A 21101-nucleotide genomic window follows, 5' to 3' on the forward strand; every position below is an offset into this window, starting at 1 on the left:
TATTTTAGTTTATTAACAATCAATCATTTTGTGTGCTTTCTATATCAAGTTACAATATTTTGAGAGTTGCATGCATCCCTGTCTTAGATGTCAAGTGTACTATTGTGCATTATTTACAATTTTGTTGTGAGTGCTATAAACGACACAGCTCCTCTGAGTTTTGGCGCTCTCATTAAAGATGTCTTCATTAATTGAAAATGTATAGTAACCCATGATAGCGCTAAAATCCAAGATATTAGAAGCAGAAAAAAAGAGCAAGAGCAAGAAAAACATGTATTGCTATATGCAGACACAAACTTTAAACTGTACACGTACTGTACATGATAGCAGAACTTTGTATGATTATTTGAGATTTGTTCATAAAAGCAGTAAACACAACATTCTGCATTGCTTAAAATATGAATTGTGTCTATGAGTGACAAAATCATTTACAGACATTTGTATAAAAGATAACTTACATAACTTAGAAAAAAAAATGTCCTAAACACGCAAAAGAAACAACACATTTGGCTAGAACTGAAAAGGAATGATGTCAGTGACAAATGTTTTCTTTTTGCCCACCAATGTTGCTCAGTGCTAAGCATACAAATAAAAGAATAGCTTCAATAGATACGACGCTAATTAAAACATTCTTGGAGATCTTGTTCATTCACAGAATGGGCCAACTCCTGAAACACGCACGCACACGCACACGCAGCAAACACACATCACCTTGCACACTCACAACGCCACAGAACAAACAAATCAGCTGTCTCAGCACACACGCAAATGTCATGTCTGCCATTGACAGAAATACACTATCAAAGTGTCTGCCAAAATGCAGATGACATGACACGTCGTCGCAACTGAGTTTCACCCATCCAGGAAGGATAAATAAATATAGCAACAAAAAAAAAAAAATGTACAAAACATCTGCGAGTTACAATGCATTTGTCTGTTCGAAGTATACTTTTAGGCACAAAGTTAGAAGTGTGTTGGAGAAGATGATTGTTCAACTGCATCAACATTTTACAGAGACTCTGATGCTCTTTATTTTAGCCAGAGATCCAGAAGAAAATATTTATTGATCAAAATATGCTCACATAAAGTACACTACTCACAACAATTTTGGAATAGTCGGCTTCTTGGGTGAAATTTCTAGCGTGACCTAAAATGCACTTTCACCTTTAATGGTGAACGTACTGCATTTAAATGTTCACGGTTGAATGTTTCAGTAAGTTTTTGCACAACTTGCTGTTCTCTAACAAGAAACTGAATGACAACATTATGTAAGGTAGGATGAAAAGTTGTCACAAATTTAAAAAAAAATAATAATCTGCGGGAAATGGTTTTCTATTGTATGGGGAAATAGCGCCCCCTTGTGGCGTCGCTTTCTATGGAAGAAATGCAGACAACATTTTTTAAATAATTTCATAAATTAATCTTTAACAAAGAAAGCAAGCATGCTTGAAAAATAGCTAAAATGATTGCAACTGGGTTCCCTTGAATTTGTTTTCATTTGTGCAATGTTTGCGATTTTGTTTGAGACGGTCAAATTAATCTGTAGTGCATTTTAGATTACCGTAATCTTGAAAGGGGAAGTCAATTTAAACATTTTTGACAATAATAATTAACTAGTCTAAACATGACATTCTGATAAATATTACACCTGTGGAATATGAGTTATGAAGCAAAATCCATCTGATTTTATCCATCTCAGGGGGCGGCCATTTTGGCATTTGCTGTCGACTGAAGATTACGTCACATTTGCTCAGGGCTCAGGCAATGGCCAATCACAGCTCACCTCTTTTCTGAAGCTGAGCTGTGATTGGTTGTGACCTGAGACCTGAGCCAGTGTGATGTCATTTTCATTCGATTGCAAGTGGCAAAATGGCCGCCTTCTGATATTGATAAAAGCTGGTGGATTTAGCTGCTTAACTCATAATCCACTAACACAATATTAACCAGAATACCATTCGACTCGTGGGGCTGCATAGATCACATTATTGTCAATTCCTCTTCAATTTCATCCCAAAAGCCCAAATATCCCTAACTTTTTGTGAGGAATGTACTTGATATAGCCTCCTACACACAATTTAGAGCTCCTTTAACATTGTGTCAACAATCAATCGTTAATAAAAATATATCATCCTAAAGATCGTTTTGGAAGCATAAAGTCCACATTGGAAAATTGTTGGCGCCTCAGAGATGGCCCATTGCGTTTGCAGGGTCACTCAGACCTGGATGAAATGCGACATGCATGGACTGCGGATCCGTCATGACGGCTGACACCTTCTCTTCCTCTCTCCTCCTCAGACACGCCGCTTTCGGGTTGAGGTTCCTCTCTGAGAGACGAGCAGTGGTTTGAGGATGAAGACGGCTCCCGGCGAGCGTTTGCGATCATCTGCTCACCTCTGACTTGTTGTTCCAGACTGAGGATGACGGCCACAGCCTGGTGCAGCACCAGCAACTTGGTCTGCGGCTTCTCGCTCTTCAGGTGCAGCTGACACATGTGACCCAGCTCCTTGAAGGCTTCGTTGATGTCGCGCACGCGCAGACGCTCCCGGGCGTTGTTGGCCATCCTCCTCTCGCGCTCTCGCTCGGCCTTCTGCTCCGGGCTCAGGTCTTCATCCTCGTGGATACTTTAGCGTTGGATGAGATGAGACGAGTTTCAGGGGGAGGAAGTGGGATTTAATGTGGATTTTACTGCCCTCTACTGACCATTGAGGAGAACAAACCTATGTTCCATAAAAATATACCAATTTGTTCCCAACAGTCTATTCTTTAAATTTAATAGCGTTTCTATTGTCTGCACTGATCTTTTTGTTTTCCTTCTGCCCAGCCTTCAGAATGAGTATTATACCATCAATGGGACGCTTCGGATTTCAGATTCACTTCATAATATTATCATCATTTTTCCATCCGCTGATTGGATGATCAGAGAAAGCAACGTTAAACTAGCAAATCTTTAAATCTTTTCCCATTAATGTTTGCCAGCATAATGATGTATTTTATTTTAATGTATAATGCTTATTTTATGTTACTAGATGTGTTTTTGCATTTTTTTTTCTATTAATGTGTTTTATAAATGTGACGTGAAAGTGTTGGTGACAAGCGCTTGTATTATATTGTTCAGCTGTATCTAATGATGTCTCTGGTTAGTCCAGGGGTCAGCAACCTTTACTGTCATTTAATTTTGGGGATTTCTTATTTTGTTTTTGGACATTTTTTAGAACATTTTTTTTCTGCCTTCTTTACTCAATTCTCTGACATTTTCAGCAATTTCATAAACATTCTATGGTAAAAAAAAATTGTGCTTTCCCTCTTCCTTTTTGGACATTTTATGGCAGGGGTGGGCAAACTTGGTCCTTGAGGGCCGGAGTCCAACAGATTTTGGATGTTTTCTTTCTCCAACACAGCTGATATATGAGCATCTCATCAGCAAGCTCTGCTGATCATCATCCTGTTGATTGGAATCGGCTTTGAAGAGGGAAACCTCCAAAACCTGCAGGACTGCGGCCCTCGAGTACCGAGGTTGCCCGCCCCTGTTTTATGGACATCTTTTGGAAATTTTTAGATAATTAAAAAAAAAAAAAATTCATCTACCTTTCATCTTTCTTTTTCTGACAACTTAGAAATTTGGACTCTGACATTTATTGGATATTTAATTATTCAATCTTTATCTAAATCATTGATTTATTTTAAAATTATTTTATGGGTTAGGGTTAATAATATTAATTTCTACAAATATATATTTTTTAGAGATCCACAGGGAGGCATATGAGACCCCTGTGTTAGTCGATGCTCTCTTTTCATCTTCCATTAAGTTTTACAATATAAATTAATAAAGATCTCCGATTGTCTGGCAACCACTCCAGGGTGTACCCCGCCTACTGCCCAGAGCCAGCTAAGATAGGCTCCAGCATCCTCCGTGACCCTTGTGAGGAATAAGCGGTCAAGAAAATGGATGGGTGGTTAATAAAGATGTGAACTGAAAGCTTTAGGCTCTACCTGTCCCTCGTGCTGCTGTCTCCTTGTGTCTTGACTTCGCTCTCCTCATCTGACCTTTGACTGTCGGAGCTGTGACTGGTGTGCATCATGTCTTCCCTCTCGCTGCTTTCCATCTTCAGATCCACGTTTGCTGGAATTCCCAAATTCCCTGCAAGGGAAGAAGGAATGTTACACACTGTGACATCATTGTTGCTCAAACAATTGTAAACACAATTGAGCCACCTCTGCATCCGCCCGGCATGGGCTCCAACGTGGTCCCCTGTCTAGCGGGGTACGGGTGTCCATTTTGTGTGCGGCCCTGGAAGGCTGAGTGGTTGTTATTCATGGTGACGGCCTCAACCTTTGCGGCACACAAAGAACTTGATGAGATAAGACCGATATTTGCAATATGTATTCATTTAGTACAGCACATGAGAATCCTTTCAATAATGATGGTAAATGATGCTACAGTACGGCGCTTTAAACTCATCCGGACTGGACACAAAACCCACATCTGCTTCTTTGTACCCAACGCACTCATGTGTGGATCACTTTCCGTACAGACCCAATCTTAATCCCCCCCCCCCCCCCCCCCAACCCCCCCCCTCAAAACTGCTATACACTTTCTATTAACACCAGTAATTCTCTTCAGGAATGATTCACTACTAATCGACACATCCAAAGTATGAAATGTAATACTGCTCTCCCCCAGGGGATTAGTATATACTTTCCTTCCAGCTCGGCCCAAATCCTCCCACTCAACTAAAACGGAAAACATGCCATATCTGAGACAAACCCCATCCCCTTCCACATTCATTACACTTCCTATACAAAGGTGACGTGTCCCTACTCCGGCCCATTGTGTTCTACTTCCTATTTTGCCGATAACAACATAGTGGAAAAGTCCAGTAGCTGAACAGCACACACAAACACAAGATGACATTTGCATACACGCAGCTCCATGACTAAATGCTTCAAAGTCTAACCATGGTTGAGGTGTTGCAGGTGAGTGGCAGCGTGTTGGCGGGGTTTGGTCGGCTATGGAGGTTCTGGTTCAGCAGGCTGTGGATGTCAGCGGGCAGGCTGGGCATGGGACCGACAGCGTGGTTCCTTAAAACGTGGATCACGTCGTCCAATCTGTCCAGTCTGTCTTCTACCTGAGACTTAAAAGGGGGAAAAAATTTGGTTAATTATAACTTAACGGAGCTAAAAAACAAGGAAATCTTTTGTATTGCTCCAATCTAAAAAAATAAAAGCACTATCTATCTATCTATCTATCTATCTATCTATCTATCTATCCATCGAGCTAGCTATCGAGCTAGCTATCGAGCTAGCTATCGAGCTAACTAGCTATGCTTGGTTTAGCTTTAGCCTCATTTAGCTTAGATTACCATGGTATAAAAACGTTGAACATAATGAATAATTGTAACAGTGCTTAGCATTTTGTAACAATGACTAAATTCTTATATGTTTACATATTTTAGAGAGTGTTATAAATGGGAATTTAATTATCTGGCAGATGCTAATATGCTAGCTATATCATTATTGGGGTCAGGTCAGTTTAATGTCATCTATTCATAATATAAATTGTTTTAAGGCAACATACTTGATGTACACTTGATGACCCCTTCATTAGGTACATTTTGGGACCTAATGCATAGCCTATGCAGTCTGTGTGCATGGGTGTTTTTTTGTTTGTTTGTTTTTTTGTACTTTCATAGATGTGCACAGTTAGAAACTGGGAGATATGGGAGTGAATAAAGCTGACTTGCTTCCCAACTAGTGGAAGTGGCTCTTCTCATTCCATTTAATGCCTAACATGTCCACTATGTGCTCATAAAACAGACAAAAATGTCCACTGTGTCATTGTCCTCCCTGTCACCTAGTGTCTGCTTGCAGTTAATTCATTTTAAAAAAAGATGGGACCTCCATTAATATTAATTTCTAACATCTACCTTATACAAATGAATATGAAGTTTATCGAAAAATCTCTCAAAGGCACTTTATGGTGATATTGACTCAACTATATAAACAGGTCTTACCATGGATATAAGTGAGGACTCATAATGTGGCGACACAGGTGTGTGTGCTGTGCTACGGGGCCACATATTGGTTCCTGGAATACATGCAAAGCAAGGACAGATTAAAAACACAAACACAGAACAGTAAAATGGCATGCAAAAAAAATAAATAAATCACTCTCCCACTGGGAGGAGCAGATTTGAGCCGATAGTTTACCTGCAGCTTCGCTGGCGTTTGGCAGAGGCGACGGGGACCTCACAGGCGTGGACGAGCTGGAAGGGAAGCTGCTGCTGGTGTGATCAGGGGAATAAATCTGGCAGCAGGCACGGAGGGAGAGAAAAAGAAGAGGAGGAGGAAGAGGAGGAGTGGGACGAGGGCATGGATCATTTTAAAGGCACTTGTCATTTCTGCACCGGCTGCCGTTCGAGCAGCCTCATAACCCAAACTAACTCATCAATTGTGCTCATATTACTAGTCAGCAGCTAATAAAAAGTGTGAGAGTAGTGGCCCTTTCCCGATACACACTCGCCTGCTACTGCCAAGAAAGACCTACTATTTCCTGTTTGCATTGCACCCCTGGGGCCCTCGCTTTAGTTTTATAGTCTTGTTTTGAATGTCTGATTGTAACTGGGAACAAATGAATTGATGCAATGGGACAGTGGTGCCGCATACTTACAGAAGCAAGAGCTTTGCCCAATGTATCGCCGGTCTGTGACCCTCCCGGCACATTCGGGTGGTTTCCTGAGACTGACAAACATCAGAATGTGTTAAAATGGCGTACCGGTAAGTGATTACGTGCAATTCCATTTATATCTTCCGCTGTGTCACAAATACCAGCGGATCTTGATTTTCGTATAAGAGAAAAGCTTGTGCGTGTTTGACAATTTGGCAGGCCTATGTCAAGCTGAGAGGCCGGAATGTCTTAAGAGATGCACCTGGCGGAGTGCCAATTTGGTGGAAGAAAGTTGATCTAAACCGGATGTCTTCTCAGAACACTTTAAGAACCGGCGCAGGGTCAACAGTTGATCTAATGCAACATATTTCATTCTTATTGCTGCTTTGATTGAAGACGGCTGTGACCACTCCCACAGCAGTGCAGCCCTCCCGCTCACAGGTCCGCCAGTCTACGAAATTATAAAAATGGTCTAACATGCCTCACCAGAGACGAAAATAGTTCAAGAGATCGTAGTTCTAGTACAATGTAAAAAAAACAACAACTGTTAATATATATTTATTTACAAAGCACAACGCTTAGCATTTCATATAAAGCGTATTTTTGAACTAAATATTTTCTTGAAGTTGTCTGGTTTTGCGATGAATTTACATCAGAGTACGGTTGTGCAATTAATTGAAATTCAATTAAAATTTCAATTATTACATTCGACAATTACAAAATGAGCCTAATCGTAAAAAATACTAATTTTTAAGTTGTTTAAATTTATACAATTGCACTTTTACATTACATTATAAATTTTGTTTCATTCAAAAAGAACTTGCATAATTATAATGTTTCAAAGAATTTTATTTGTCTTGTTTTTTTTAACGTTGAAAAATAAAAATGATCATCCCACTGCACAGTGCACAAGAGGTCCAAAAGGAACTTACATAATTATAGTGTTTCTAGTTTTTAAATTGGTCTTAATATTTTTAAATGCTTAAACATTTTCTTGTTTTGTACCAAAAAAATAAAAAAATAATCGTTTGAATAATCATGATTTCAATTATTGCTAAAATAATCGGGATTATTATTTTTTCCATAATGGAGCAGCCCTATCAAAGAGCTCTTCAAAAGTAAGTTTCAGTAAAAGTTTGTTTTTTTTCCAAGTTAGCCTAATTGCTTAATTTATATGAACTTAAATACCCTGAATAATTTCTTTTTAGGTTTAACCTGGAATCAGAAATTTGTAAAATCCACTTTTGTCTTAAAACTCTTAAATTTTTCCTTTAATTTTTGTGCATCCTTGAAGGAGAACCTTTAGCTCTACTAGTTGTCATGACTACCCGTCCACTGCCTCACCTCTGGAATTGTCTGTTGTGTTGATCGACGGAGCGTGTGATGATGCATTGTTGCGGTGAAAAGTGGACATGGGAGGGAGAGCCCGATTCATGTCTGCTGCCATCACGGATTGTGGAGAATAGTTCTAAACATGAACAAAAACACGCAGTTGAAGTGACGGGTTCTAAAAGACGATACGTCACGACCCGGGTGTAAATCTCACCAAGTGGCCGTGCGGCTGCAGACTGCTATAGTTCCCCGCCTGCGTTTGGTGGCTGCCGGTTTGTCCCAGTGCACCTTCATAGCCATGCTGGTTCAGCCCGTTTACTGCACTCCAGATGTCGGGCAAATTGCTTGCGCCCTCTAAAATGGATGACAATATGTTGCATGTAGCACTGGAGCAGCATCTCAAACAGACATTAGTCTCGAGAGCAGCCTGCACGGGTGTCACATTAATTAAGCGTTATTTATCACTTTCACAGACAAGAGTCTGTTTTCAAAACTTAATTAACTTTATAATCAAGAGCATAGGCTGGATGACATCCATGAATGTGTTTAGCTGATTTAGAGGATTGGGAAAAAAGAACTTGATTGGATTCACATAAAAAGCTGTTTCAATGCAGAAAATTGGTCTTTTAACGAAAATAGCTAGTTTGTTGGTTTGTTTTCAATTTCTCCATTGTTAGGGGTGTATATATATATTCATTTATTTATTTATTTATTATTTTATTTTTTTTTGCATTGAGCTGAGATATGAGCACAGTATGGTGGCCATGACTTACATCACTTTATAATCACCAGCAGTTTGGCAGATACTATTAGTGAATAATTTTTCAAATAAGAAGCTTCAACCTGTTTATTTCCACACCCAGTCCTTGTTTACTAGTGTTAAACAAAACATTAAAAATGAGAATTGCACCTTGTTTATTTAAAATAACTACATAGCTTAACCTTTCAGTCTGCTAGCTTAATGCTAATGTTAAATGTGACGTCTACGTAGCTGATCCTTTCAGTCTGCTAGCTTAATGCTAATGCTAAATGACAAGTATAAAAGAGTAAATTTGAAATCCCTATTACATGTATAGTAGGGCTGGGAATCTTTGACTGTCTCACGATGGGATTCGATTACGATTTTTGGGTCTACGATTCGATTCAGAATCAATTTTCGATTCAAATGATTTTCGATTCAAAATTATTTGATTGACAAATGATTTCTGCTTCAATTTACAGATATACAAAAAATTGTCATGATCTACTCCAGTCTGCTTTGCAAGACAAAATGACAAATAGAGACATTAAAGTTTTTTTTGTTTTTGTTTAAACATTTATTAATTTTGTATTGTAAGTGCCTTTTTCCACAAAAACAGCATGTGGGCTACAACTGCCTTTTCCCCTTCTTCTTCATTTCTAATTTAAATAAAACCGATTTTTGGATATTAAACATGGATTCTGAATCTTAATAAATGAGAATCTCGATTCTTTTATGAATTTATTTTTTTTGCACACCCCTAATGTATAGGCTATAACATAAAAGATATGAAAGGTACATAAGAAAAATAAACAACCTTTTTTATCTACTAACAAGCAAGCATTTGGTGATCTTAATTTATTTGGATTATATTTGTATTTAAAAAAAAATTAAAAATAAATAAATTAAAAAAATAAAGTATTTGGCCAACAGCAGTGTTCTTATCACTGCTTGGAATAGATCTACAGTCGTCATCATTCTGCTTACCGAAAAAAGTGCTGGCAAACACATTGCTGGAGGCCTTGCTGGACGGATGTAAAGATGAGTTCTGGCTGAAGTCGTCATTACCTGGGGACTGCCCATAAATCTAAAAAACAAAAAAAACAAAAACGGACAGTGTGTTCAAGTTGGGGAATGTAAACCTAGCCACACGGGTGCGTGAATACTATGAGCTGAAGCAACAGTATATTCAAAACAAAGCAGAGAGCTGATGCACACTTAGAGCAGTTGCGATAATCCATAAGCTGCAGATCCGTGCACCTCCTCACCCGGATTTAGGAACCATTCAGCATGAGAAATCCCTGCCCTAATCGTGATCAGTTCTACTTGCTTCAGAGGGCTGAGATACAATTCCCTTCTTAATGAAACTGAGTTACAGACGTCAATGAGAAAACCAAGTAAGAACTGATCTGACCTCGTTGAACCTTTTCTCATCCAAGGAGAAATTAATTGCAAATTCATCTAAGCTTCCACTTGTATTGGGTTTTTACTATGCTTCAGGACTACGCACATGCGCGCACACAACACATGCTTCCTCATTCACGCACAAACGCACCCCCACACACGCACGCACACACACCGAGAGGTCTGGGCTGCACCTGCACCTCCCTCCAGTGCTTTGATGTGGCCCAGGAAATGAAAATAAAACTCCCTGCGCAGCATCAATGGGGTGTCAGTTACCCGGACGACAAGTCCTGTAAAGAAGGCTATTAAAGACTCTCTTGAGCACGCTTGCGCGACAACACACACACGCGCGCACGCATATACACACAGAGCCGTGACCCTGGTTGGCACGAGTCCCATGGTGATTGCGGGCCAGGCCAAACAGAGGAGCCCCTGCCGACACTGGGCCCGTCTGAGCCGCCGCGGGCAGCATATGGCGAAGGATAAAGCCAATTGTCCTCCTTACCATCAGCATAGCAGGCGACCCGTTAATAATGGTCACACCCCCGCCCCAGCACGCCTCCTCTGGCCCCCGCTGGAGAGGAGGGCCGTCACCATGGCATCCTTTTTTAGCGTAGCATTGATTTAGAAGCCATCAATCATGGCATCACAAACGATAAGGGACTCTCTTTTTTTTTCTGCAGCAATTAAAGGCCTTCAATAGGAAAGGAATAGTATGAAAGTATGTTTCATTGTTGTCAATATATGATTTGTAAAAGTGTTTTTAACATTAGCTTGTTCTAAGTTAGCCTAATAGCAACCAACCAACCAACCAACGAATGTGCTTGTTAAAAATTCTGTTTTTTCTTTGTTTGTCTAGATTCTAAGTCTTTCCAGTCATAATGCACAAAGATTACATTGAGACTTTATTCTTCACGCTGGTGAATTTGTTATAGCCTATTCAGTTAAAAAATGACTAGCAATTAATGTATGCTAATAGGCTAACAATATTTGCTAACTTAAATGAATGCCAAACACCATGTGAAATGCCATGTCAAAAATGATGATAATGATAATTATGAAAATGTATTTACACCTAATAGCAGTGGTATTTGTATATAATAATTACATTAATGATATACCACTACACAATAAGATTTTGTTTTACATTTCTTAAGTTAGAGAAAGTTAAAAACTAGCACATTTCAGGTTACATTTTTAATTCCCAACTATTTCAAATGAACAATAAGTGTCCCATACTAACATGGAAACTAGTAAACAAGCAAGTACTACAAGATTTTGTTACGGTATCACATTATCATGTTAGATGAGAGTAATATCAACTTGCACTTGAGGGGGCTCCGCTGCGCTCCTCAAGCAGCCACATGCAACCAATTTTCTGCCTCTGTGATCCATGATGTCTGGATATGGCTAGCCTCAGCGAGATCAAAGCTGCCTTTGATAATGGCTGAAGCGATGGAGGGACGGCCTAAATCAAATAGAAATAGCGAGCAATCTGCTTCATGTCAAGATGCTTGCTGCTGCCAGACTGTTGCCTTAACTAACAGGAAGCAGGAGCGCTGCAAGTGCATTCAAAACTCAAGTTTGTCAATATGCAAACACCACAAGTGTTCAGTTACAGTTTCAGTAGTGCCAGATTGAAGCTGAGATGCACACATACATATAAGTATATATAAATAAACATATACATATATATATATATATATATATATATATATATATATATATATATATATATATATATATATGTTGTTCCCAACTTCCAACATGTTAAACATGCATGACTTGTGAGTCATAGTAATTCCATCACACCAGTTGCAGACCACATTGTGTTATGAGGTTATAACTGAAACAAACAAAGCTCTTGAACAAGGCAGTAAATAATCACAACGGTACACTAACCAACATCAACATCACACATGCACATAACTGGCTCGTCCCAGGTGAAGAGTCGACGCACATATGTACTCACGGGCTTCATGTTGTAGCAATACATCAGTGAGTTGCCGCCTGCGCCTGAGACAGGATGAGCACAGTACATAACTCTGCTGGTTTTCACAGTACAGTCCACACAGTGTCAGTTCCGTCAGTCGGTCAGTCTCTCGGTGCCGCTTCTCATGTGTATACAGTCCTCTTGCACTTCCCTCCCCTAATCTACCCGTGCTGGTCGTGCAGCTACTCGCAGACGTATGCAAATAAGGGCTGGACCATTGCGGGGAGTAAAGAGGGGTGGCCAAGAGAAGACGTTATTACTTCAGTTGATGCATGGTTGGGACTATGATCAACATTCCCCTGTTTTTTTTCCCCTCTTCAGGCTTCCATAGCAACATGCACATCTTTTAGTTTAGGTGTGCATGAGTACAGTGAGTGAAATAACTAGATTTACACTAAATTGCAGCTTGTGGTGATAATATAAATAATACATTATGTCATAATGATGGAACGCGCTACCTAAATATGATAAACACCTTGACTCCATTATAAATATCAAACTTGCGTTAGATTGATATCACTGAACATCAGGCCCAAGGACCCGCAACATCATTTTAAGTGGCCTGTGAAAGCAATGCCATGTCTGTCAAATTAATGTTTCACTTTTAACAACACTGAGATAAGAGATATTGCAAGTATAAAAAACGAATATAAATATAAATAAATATAAAAAATATATATAAAGTATATATATTTGTGGTTTAAAATAAATTTGAAATTGTTAACGAACAATTTACTGGCTTCTGAATTAAAACTAACTAGTTATTTGTTGTGTATATGTGATAACATAAAGCGATCATGCCTTTATATGGTTTCATAACGGCCCGTTAGATGGGAACTAACTATGACATGGCCCATGACAAAAGTAAGTTTGACATATAGTTAAAGAAACAACACATGCAAAAATGTCACTCAAATCCTACCAGCAAAATAATTTGGAGCACAGTGTACATAATCAGGTTCAGACTTTCCTCAAGTGTACACTCTTAAAAACATGCAAAACAACTCAAACAATATACAGTGATGAATGGACCAAGATTTACATTGTCAGTGTTGAATACTACTTAAAAAGTGCTTTTATGGAAGACACTTTTCACATTGCTAGAAAAACACAACAGACATTGATAAGATTATTAATACATAACAACGTTAGGGAAAATATGTTGTATTAAATTAGTGCATTGTTAGCAAAATATCACATTGAGTTACTCAGCCTTACAAAATCAAAATCAACCTTGAGAAAGCTGCCCCGAGAGCAGAGATCAGCGATGACGACACAAAGATTAGCCCCTTTTAGACAGGTAAACGGGAGCCTTGTCTGACCCACATTTCCAAATAGAATCCGGGTTGTAGGCACGTGTGTGGCGGCTGGGTTAAAGGTGCCGCACGCTGTCTGGGTGAGCGGCAAATGGGAGGCACATTAACACGCAGACTTCCGCAAGGAGGTTAAACCTCAAGTCTGATGACTTGTTCTAATGTACAATGACGTGTCTCGTTTGTAAATTTCTTGTCACGGGATGATAATGAATACATTTTTGCATTGGAATCAAATTAAATGTATTATCAATCAACCAAACATCATGTAGGCAGGATGTAATTTAAAAGATCACTGCATTTCAAACAGCCATACTCATGAGTGGAATTGAATTGAAAGCAACAAAAAACAATAATATCGTCAAGACAATGTGTATAAAATATATTAAATGTGTTAAAATCCTGACCAATGTTATAATACTGCATGTTGCTGGCATCAGGCCAAAACCTTGTACCTCCAAAATTGTCATTTTACAGGAGACCCCAAAAACGGTATGTTTGCTTAATCAGTAAGATTGCATCATCCAAGACAGCAAGCCATTTTCAACACTTCCGATTGGTCAATAATTAAAAAAAAATTATGTTTCAGTTTTATCCGAATGAGTATTTTGGACCACCCGAGAAAAAAAACGTGTTCTATTCTTTCATTTTGCACTATACTATAGTTTATGATGGCACCAAAATACGATGTTTCAAGGTTACGAACTGCACATATTGAAATAATTTCAGCAACAATATGTTGCTATATGTAGCATGCTTACAGTTTTTCATTTGTAGCAATCCTGCCTCACAGTTCAGAGGTTATTTTTCCATTCAAATCCTTATGCAAATAGCGGATTTGGTTTATTTTTATTTATTTTTTTAACATTTCAGAAAACCAAATAAAACATAACAAATTAAGCAAACAAAAAGAGTCCAGTTGTCTTGTTTTTTGGCGAGCACATTGGTATTTTGTATTAAATATTGTGACATTCCCAGTTCAAATGGCCTGGGCATAGCCTAACAAAATATTTCTGCGATTATGACATACTCCCATCCCATTAATATAATATACATAAAGAATAACAATAAATGGATTAATTTATCAAACATTTTTACAATAAAAGAAATTTAATGAAATACTCCATTCCGAAAAGTCACTTCAATGGTCACTCGATCTGGCTGTATTTAATGTTTGATTAATTTTTTTGTGTGTTAGCCATGACTGACCTTGAGGGTAAAATGAAAGCGCACTTTGTTTGCCAGCACTGTTGACTGCAATCAAACTGTGCCACGTAGCTCTCAATCTCGTCAGGAGGTGAGCTGTGTCGACCACAAATTCTAATCCTGACTCTTCACGCTAGTGTTAACTGGGTTAGCAGGTCAAGCTTTCCATCTTTATCACTGCACTTCATTGCGAAACACTACTTGGCTATTGTTGTGCTGGTTTTTCCTCCTCATCAATGATCCAAGAATACCAGCAGCTAGTAAATGACCTTTTCCAATGACAGAGATCAGTTTTCCCATCTTAGATAGTCGGCACACACATAGTTATTATATACACTTTTGGTGCAGCTTAAGACACATCATCAGTGTTGGCACCTGGGTTCATTGGGTGTTTCGGGTCTCACAACAGACACCCTCGCCCAGGGGACCCAGCCGGGGTTGATCAAGTCCCGGCTTGTGTCTTAAGAGCATGTGACCACGTGTCACCCCGCTTGATCCACAGCCATCTTGACGCCTTCTCTGCTGCGTCACTGATGTTCTTGATGGCTCGCCTGTTGTGCAGACCCTTCACCCCCAACATCTTGAGTGCCCAGACGAGTGACTGACCAGCGAATCCTCTGCATCCGACCTCTATGGGAGTGCACCGGGTCTTCCATCCCCTACTTCGGCATTCACCTGCCAGCTCCTCATACTTGGCTCTCTTCCTCTCAAAAGCCTCCTCCATCCTGTCTTCCCAGGGAACAGTCAATTCCAGCAGGACCACTTGCCTTGTTGTTTCTGACACAAGGACGATGTCAGGCCTGAGTGTGGTCACCGCGATGTTCTCTGGGAACTTGAGCTGTTTCCCTAGGTCGACTTTCAACTGCCAGTCCTGGGCTGTTGCCAGGAGACCAACTGCTTCACCCCGATGCTGCTGTGGTTTCTCCCCAGCTTTAACGAAGGCGATGGATTGCCTTGCTGGCTGTTGGTGTTTGCTGGTGGAGATCCCTGAGCTGATGGTCTCCGCAATGACTCGCAGCACTTGGTCGTGACGCCAGCGGTAACGTCCCTCTCCCAGTGCTCGTGGGCAGCAACTCAGGATGTGCTCCAGCGATCCGACCCTTTGGCAAAGCGGGCACAGTGGGTTCTCAGCCAGGCCCCAGTGGTGGAGATTGGATGGGCTTGGTAGGACGTCGTAGACCGACTGGATGAGGAACTTGATCCGGTGTGGCTCAGATCGCCAAAGCTCTGTCCACGAGATCTTCCGGCGAGCTGCCTCTTCCCACCGGGTCCACGCCCCCTGCTGCCGCATTCCTACTGTCCTACTGCAGCGCTCTTCTTCCACCCCTGCCCGAACCTCTTCCTGGATAAGCAGGCGCTTCTCCTTCCCCTGTGCCTTGTTGTAGGAAGGTCTTGGGTTGCTCCCAAGTCCTGCTCGTCCGCATGCCACTGGTCCCACCAGCTCGCTGTGCCGCAGGCGGGACTCAGCCTGGTCGACTGCCTCTTGAGCGCACCACTTCCTGCCGGTCTTCACCTGTATGCCAGCCGAGGAGACTCTGTTGTCGCTTGAGTCCCTATACAGCAGCACCTCTCTCGCTCGGGTCACCATAAACTCCTCCTTCAGACTGCTGAAGGGCAGAGTCAACTTGTTGTTCCTCCCGTACAGTGCGATGCTGCTGAGGCTTCGTGGAAGGCCCAGCCACTTCCTCAAGAAAGAGCTAACCTTCCTCTCGAGGCACTCGACGGTGGTCATTGGCACGTCGTAGACCAGCATTGGCCAGAGGAGTCGAGGCAAGATGCCATGTTGGTATACCCAAGCTTTAAACTTGCCTGGTAGCCCTGACTTATCCACCGCTGTCAGCCAGGCCCCCAACTCCTCTGAAGTTGCACGGAGTGCTGCGGTGTCCTTTAAGGTGCTATCGTAGATCTTCCCCAGGCTCTTAACTGGCTTCTCTCCCACTGATGGAATCTGGGTGTCTCCTATAAAGAAGTGGAACTTGTCTGAGACTTTCCCCTTCCTCACCACCAGAGACCTGGACTTGGCTGGCTTGAAGTTCATCCTGGCCCAGCTGATGAGATGCACGAGGCCTTGGAGGATCCATCTACAACCCGGGACTGATGTTGTCGTTACCGTCAGATCATCCATGAACGCTCTGATGGGGGGCTGTCGCACACCTGAGTTGCTTAGTGGTCCTCTGCATTCCACTTCTGCTGACTTCACCAGCATATTCATAGCCAAGGAAAACAACACCACAGAAATGGTACACCCCGTGATGATGCCCTTCTCAAGGCGATGAAACGCAGATGTCACAGCTCCAGAAGTGACTCTCAAACTGAAACAGCTGTAATAGTCCAGTATGAGGTCCTTGATCTTGTCTGGGACATGGTGTCGATCAAGCGAGGCTTCCACCAGCTTGTGTGGGATAGACCCGTAGGCATTGGCGAGGTCAAGCCAAAGGACTGCCAGGTCTCCTTTGCCCTCTCGTGCCTCCCGGATCAGCTGGGTGACAACTCCCGTGTGCTCAATGCATCCTGGGACCTTTGGAACTCCTCCCTTCTGCACCGAGGTGTCAATGTATGTATTCCTCAGGAGGAACTCCGTCATGCGCCGGGCAACAATACTGAAGAATATCTTGCTTTCTACGCTGAGGAGTGAGATGATTCTGAATTGCTCGATAGTTATTGAGCTCTCCTCCTTTGGAATCCATACACCCTCTGCATGTCTCCACTGCTGGGCAACCTTCCCCCTTCTCCAGATGACCCTGAGGATCCTCCATAGCCTCTTCAAGAGTCTGGGGCACCTCTTGAAGACTACATATGGCACTCCACTAGGGCCTGGTGCTGAATTTGATCTAGCTGCCCTGACAACCTCCTCAACTTCTTTCAAAGTTGGCTCTTTGGTGTTAAATGCCACGATGGGTTCTGGCGGGGTTATCAAGGTTCTGCATGGCCCAAGTTCTTCCTCTCTTGCACTGTCACTATAGGAGACATTGAGGTAGTTGTTGACTTCCTCTTCGGTGCAGGAGAGATGGCCGCTTCTTTTCTGCCCGAGGATCTTCTTGGTGAAGCCGAAGGGGTTTGAGATGAAGGCTGCCCGTCTCCTGGCTCTCTCCCTGCCTCTCCTCCTATGCCACTCTGCTCGGCGGAGGGTGGTTAGTCTTTTCCTCACCATGCTACGGAGCTCTGCTAGCCCAGCCTTATCCTCCTCCCTTGCCACCTTAAACTGCCGTCCAAGCAGTCTAAGCTCCTGCCGCAGCTGGCTGATTTTCACCTCCCGTCGATTTGGCTCCCCTTGGAGTCTGGTTGCCCGTTGTTCTTTGACGCCAAATCTTTCGGCACCTATGCTGATGATCATAGCGGACATCGACAGCAATTTCTGGTCTGCTCCTCCTCTTGCAGTAGCGTCCAGAATTTGGTCAAGATCCTCATCAAACTGGTGCCACTCTCTTCCTTTATTGGCAGCAGGCCACAAGACCCGGCGGTGTTCAGAATGCCTGAAGCGAGGTAGGGCTTGTGGGGCGTAGAGGGTCTGGGCACTGTGGGTTGACTCCCGGCCGGGCTCCTCTTGCGTCTCACCAGGTACTAGACCTGTGCGTTGCACCACCTGCGTCCTCGTCAGACATCCCATTTTGGTCTGGTGGATCTTCAGACCACGCGGGTTCTTGCAGACTTTGCCACATGGACAGACTGCACTCATTGTCGTTGTTCCGTTCCGTTTCATCACCTGGTTATCAGTCCTATTGGAGTGCTCATCCTCCCCCCCTCTCGGGCACTCCTGGGGGTATGATTCTTTATGGCTTTCCGTAGCTTGTTTGTGGGTGCACCCTCACGGATGCTGCAGTTTGGGTTGCTGGCCCTCTCTGCCCCGGTTACTGTCTTTCCAGTTGTCAGCTGTCTCTCCAGCAGTCGCCATACTATTCATGGTGTCATCCGGCCTTTCCCGGAGGTCGCTGGCTTAGCCAGATTAAATAGTTATTATATACACTTTTGGTGCAGCTTAAGACACATCATCAGTGTTGGCACCTGGGTTCATTGGGTGTTTCGGGTCTCACAACAGACACCCTCGCCCAGGGGACCCAGCCGGGGTTGATCAAGTCCCGGCTTGTGTCTTAAGAGCATGTGACCACGTGTCACCCCGCTTGATCCACAGCCATCTTGACGCCTTCTCTGCTGCGTCACTGATGTTCTTGATGGCTCGCCTGTTGTGCAGACCCTTCACCCCCAACATCTTGAGTGCCCAGACGAGTGACTGACCAGCGAATCCTCTGCATCCGACCTCTATGGGAGTGCACCGGGTCTTCCATCCCCTACTTCGGCATTCACCTGCCAGCTCCTCATACTTGGCTCTCTTCCTCTCAAAAGCCTCCTCCATCCTGTCTTCCCAGGGAACAGTCAATTCCAGCAGGACCACTTGCCTTGTTGTTTCTGACACAAGGACGATGTCAGGCCTGAGTGTGGTCACCGCGATGTTCTCTGGGAACTTGAGCTGTTTCCCTAGGTCGACTTTCAACTGCCAGTCCTGGGCTGTTGCCAGGAGACCAACTGCTTCACCCCGATGCTGCTGTGGTTTCTCCCCAGCTTTAACGAAGGCGATGGATTGCCTTGCTGGCTGTTGGTGTTTGCTGGTGGAGATCCCTGAGCTGATGGTCTCCGCAATGACTCGCAGCACTTGGTCGTGACGCCAGCGGTAACGTCCCTCTCCCAGTGCTCGTGGGCAGCAACTCAGGATGTGCTCCAGCGATCCGACCCTTTGGCAAAGCGGGCACAGTGGGTTCTCAGCCAGGCCCCAGTGGTGGAGATTGGATGGGCTTGGTAGGACGTCGTAGACCGACTGGATGAGGAACTTGATCCGGTGTGGCTCAGATCGCCAAAGCTCTGTCCACGAGATCTTCCGGCGAGCTGCCTCTTCCCACCGGGTCCACGCCCCCTGCTGCCGCATTCCTACTGTCCTACTGCAGCGCTCTTCTTCCACCCCTGCCCGAACCTCTTCCTGGATAAGCAGGCGCTTCTCCTTCCCCTGTGCCTTGTTGTAGGAAGGTCTTGGGTTGCTCCCAAGTCCTGCTCGTCCGCATGCCACTGGTCCCACCAGCTCGCTGTGCCGCAGGCGGGACTCAGCCTGGTCGACTGCCTCTTGAGCGCACCACTTCCTGCCGGTCTTCACCTGTATGCCAGCCGAGGAGACTCTGTTGTCGCTTGAGTCCCTATACAGCAGCACCTCTCTCGCTCGGGTCACCATAAACTCCTCCTTCAGACTGCTGAAGGGCAGAGTCAACTTGTTGTTCCTCCCGTACAGTGCGATGCTGCTGAGGCTTCGTGGAAGGCCCAGCCACTTCCTCAAGAAAGAGCTAACCTTCCTCTCGAGGCACTCGACGGTGGTCATTGGCACGTCGTAGACCAGCATTGGCCAGAGGAGTCGAGGCAAGATGCCATGTTGGTATACCCAAGCTTTAAACTTAACACACACACATACCCAAACCTTGTGGATAAATGATCCAAGAGCAAATATATACAGTCCCCAAACCCTGAACTTTGCATCAATCTTAGCTAATTGCAGTCTTGTCAAGAGTGCGATTATTCAAACAGGTAATGCAAATGTTAATGAGCTCAAATTTGCATATCTTTATTTTCCCATGGCTGAAATGTCATTGGTTATGACGCTCTACATTGAAGAATGTCACTCCTGATGGCCCCCTGATACGTCGCTGGCCATTAAGAGGCCGGGAAAAAAAAAAAAAAAAGAGCATCTGAGATGACGGGGGGAGTAAAAAAGACGGTGTGGTGGCTAGCATTCAGTTAAATTGGATTAAGAACAATAGATAAAAGCACATTCCCAAAATGTCACCATCATTACAATCACAGATTGTTGAATTTTGGCAAGATATCGCATCCTTTGTAGCAATTTCATGCATGCACAATCGGATTAAAAAGGAAACCTTGTTCCTTTTTTTTTGTGTGGGATATTGTGCACGCGATGCACAAGTGTGCTTGGCACGCTGCTCTTCGTCATGCGCCTGATTTGACATGGCTTAAATAAGTATCTTCCTGCCAGTGATTGGCATCCGCACAAGAAGGGGTGAGTGGGACTGGGGAGCAGATGGTGACATTCCACATGACCAGACTGATCAATCAGCGTGCTGGGACGCAGGTGGAGCGCAGGCGGGCAGCACCGTGCCGTCTATTTCACCATCTACGGGGCACACACACACACACACACACGGGCACCAAACGTGGCACCCTGAGGGCCCGCATGCTCCAGCGTCCCACCGCGCCAAGGTTGATGACATCACAATTTCCCATCCGCCCTTCCACGGAAAGCCAAGAATAATGATCAGGGGGCGGCCTGGCGTGCTTGTGTTGAGTGACGTCAATTAAAGGGTCTCCCATATTTCTACTGGTAATCATCTGATGAACCAATAAGGTGTGTCAGGAAAGTTTAAGGACTGATGTCACAAAATACATATTTCAAACCCC

General features: G+C 43.3%; 3 protein-coding genes across 4 annotated transcripts; all 3 read right to left on the reverse strand.

Annotated features, from left to right (window-relative positions):
- Positions 1-255: 255 nt before the first annotated feature.
- LOC144015831 (transcription factor 12-like) lies at positions 256-12308 on the reverse strand. 2 transcript variants are annotated; one of them, XM_077516206.1, is made up of 12 exons: positions 12100-12308; positions 9723-9822; positions 8211-8350; positions 8009-8132; positions 6668-6738; positions 6208-6304; positions 6012-6085; positions 4956-5132; positions 4213-4330; positions 3991-4138; positions 2392-2621; positions 256-2324 (listed from the first exon to the last, which is right to left on the reverse strand). In XM_077516206.1, exons 1-12 carry the CDS (start codon positions 12178-12180, stop codon positions 2182-2184), a joined length of 1503 nt encoding a protein of 500 aa, XP_077372332.1. In that variant the 5' UTR covers positions 12181-12308; the 3' UTR covers positions 256-2181. The 2 variants fall into 2 exon arrangements, with proteins under 2 accessions (XP_077372332.1, XP_077372333.1); XM_077516207.1 differs by having other exon boundaries at positions 12112-12307.
- Positions 12309-14978: 2670 nt separating this feature from the next.
- Positions 14979-18351, reverse strand: LOC144015832 (uncharacterized). Its single transcript, XM_077516208.1, has one exon. The coding sequence runs from the start codon at positions 18349-18351 to the stop codon at positions 15094-15096; it is 3258 nt and encodes a 1085-aa protein (XP_077372334.1). The 3' UTR covers positions 14979-15093.
- Positions 18352-18720: 369 nt separating this feature from the next.
- LOC144015833 (uncharacterized) lies at positions 18721-20052 on the reverse strand. Its single transcript, XM_077516209.1, has one exon. It carries the CDS (start codon positions 20029-20031, stop codon positions 18721-18723), a length of 1311 nt encoding a protein of 436 aa, XP_077372335.1. The 5' UTR covers positions 20032-20052.
- Between the last annotated feature and the right edge of the window lie 1049 nt (positions 20053-21101).

Source organism: Festucalex cinctus, chromosome 3, assembly GCF_051991245.1.
Source record: "Festucalex cinctus isolate MCC-2025b chromosome 3, RoL_Fcin_1.0, whole genome shotgun sequence".
NCBI classification, from domain to species: domain Eukaryota; kingdom Metazoa; phylum Chordata; class Actinopteri; order Syngnathiformes; family Syngnathidae; genus Festucalex; species Festucalex cinctus.

Bases quoted from the DNA above. Each gene is read 5' to 3' on its own strand.
- LOC144015831 (XM_077516206.1), bottom strand. From the start codon at position 12,180: ATGTACTGTGCTCATCCTGTCTCAGGCGCAGGCGGCAACTCACTGATG. The intron at 4,331-4,955 runs GTTAGACTTTGA...TGTGCCGCAAAG, and splicing joins CCTGCAACACCTCAACCATG to GTTGAGGCCGTCACCATGAA. The intron at 2,325-2,391 runs GTGAGCAGATGA...CTCGTCTCTCAG, and splicing joins TCTGGAACAACAAGTCAGAG to AGAGGAACCTCAACCCGAAA.
- LOC144015832 (XM_077516208.1), bottom strand. From the start codon at position 18,351: ATGAAACGGAACGGAACAACGACAATGAGTGCAGTCTGTCCATGTGGC.
- LOC144015833 (XM_077516209.1), bottom strand. From the start codon at position 20,031: ATGCTGGTCTACGACGTGCCAATGACCACCGTCGAGTGCCTCGAGAGG.